The 1,142-nt window shown below is 49.8% G+C and overlaps 2 protein-coding genes across 2 annotated transcripts in view; one reads left to right on the top strand and one right to left on the bottom strand.

Annotated features, from left to right (window-relative positions):
• Positions 1-1,142, top strand: part of MDC1 (mediator of DNA damage checkpoint 1) — a 37,402-nt gene that overhangs the window by 6,595 nt on the left and 29,665 nt on the right. The gene's annotated exons all lie outside the window — the stretch shown is intronic.
• The window catches only part of TUBB (tubulin beta class I), a 4,118-nt gene that overhangs the window by 500 nt on the left and 2,476 nt on the right, over positions 1-1,142 (bottom strand). The window contains exons 3-4 of the mRNA XM_003788979.3: positions 1,020-1,130; positions 1-745 (exon numbers count right to left, since the gene is read on the bottom strand). The exon at positions 1-745 is cut by the window's left edge and continues 500 nt beyond it. Of these exons, the coding sequence (XP_003789027.2) occupies positions 1-745; positions 1,020-1,130 (856 nt within the window). The remainder of the gene's footprint in view (positions 746-1,019; positions 1,131-1,142) is intronic.

Here is a 1,142-nt window from a genome sequence, read left to right as displayed (position 1 = left end):
AAGTAGCTGCTATTCTTGTTCTGCACATTGAGCATCTGCTCATCTACCTCCTTCATGGACATCCGTCCACGGAAGACAGCAGCCACGGTGAGGTATCGGCCATGGCGGGGGTCACAGGCAGCCATCATGTTCTTGGCATCAAAGACCTGCTGGGTGAGTTCTGGCACAGTGAGAGCCCGATACTGCTGGCTTCCACGGCTGGTGAGAGGGGCAAAGCCAGGCATGAAGAAGTGGAGACGTGGGAAGGGCACCATGTTGACTGCCAGCTTGCGAAGGTCAGCATTGAGCTGGCCAGGGAAACGGAGGCAGGTGGTGACACCACTCATGGTGGCAGAGACAAGGTGGTTCAGGTCCCCATAAGTTGGCGTGGTCAACTTTAGGGTACGGAAGCAGATGTCGTAAAGGGCCTCGTTGTCAATGCAGTAGGTCTCATCAGTGTTCTCTACCAACTGATGGACAGAGAGGGTGGCATTATAGGGCTCAACCACGGTATCAGACACTTTGGGTGAAGGCACCACACTAAAGGTATTCATGATGCGGTCAGGATACTCTTCTCGAATCTTGCTGATAAGGAGAGTGTCCATTCCAGAACCTGTGCCCCCACCCAGTGAGTGGGTCAGCTGGAAGCCCTGCAGGCAGTCACAGCTCTCTGCCTCCTTCCGTACCACATCCAGGACTGAATCAACCAGCTCAGCCCCTTCTGTATAGTGGCCCTTGGCCCAGTTGTTGCCTGCCCCAGACTGACCTGGAATGGGGTAAGGAGAAAAGGTTAATGAGGTTTCCACCTTTCAATATTTAAGAGTTAATTCCCTTGGATGTATCTTCTTTCTCCTTCACTTGTGATGTATTCTCTCTCCCACCTCCCCATAATGTTACCAGGTAGGACATCATCAAAATTTTCAGAACACTACTCTGTATAAGCTCTCCAATATAACAACCATCTCCTAACTGTTGCTGTCTTCTTGTACCCCAATAAATTTGATATGATGGTACCTGCTAATATCATCTGTATAACTCACCAAAAACAAAGTTGTCTGGTCTGAAGATTTGGCCAAAAGGACCTGAGCGAACAGAGTCCATGGTCCCAGGTTCTAGATCCACTAGGATAGCACGAGGAACATATTTGCCACCTATAGAGTATA

Source organism: Otolemur garnettii, unplaced genomic scaffold (genome assembly GCF_000181295.1).
Source record: "Otolemur garnettii isolate 467f Iridium unplaced genomic scaffold, OtoGar3 scaffold00031, whole genome shotgun sequence".
In the NCBI taxonomy this organism is placed as follows: domain Eukaryota; kingdom Metazoa; phylum Chordata; class Mammalia; order Primates; family Galagidae; genus Otolemur; species Otolemur garnettii.
Note: the sequence above shows the minus strand (reverse complement) of the source record. Positions and strands in the feature narration are given on the sequence as shown.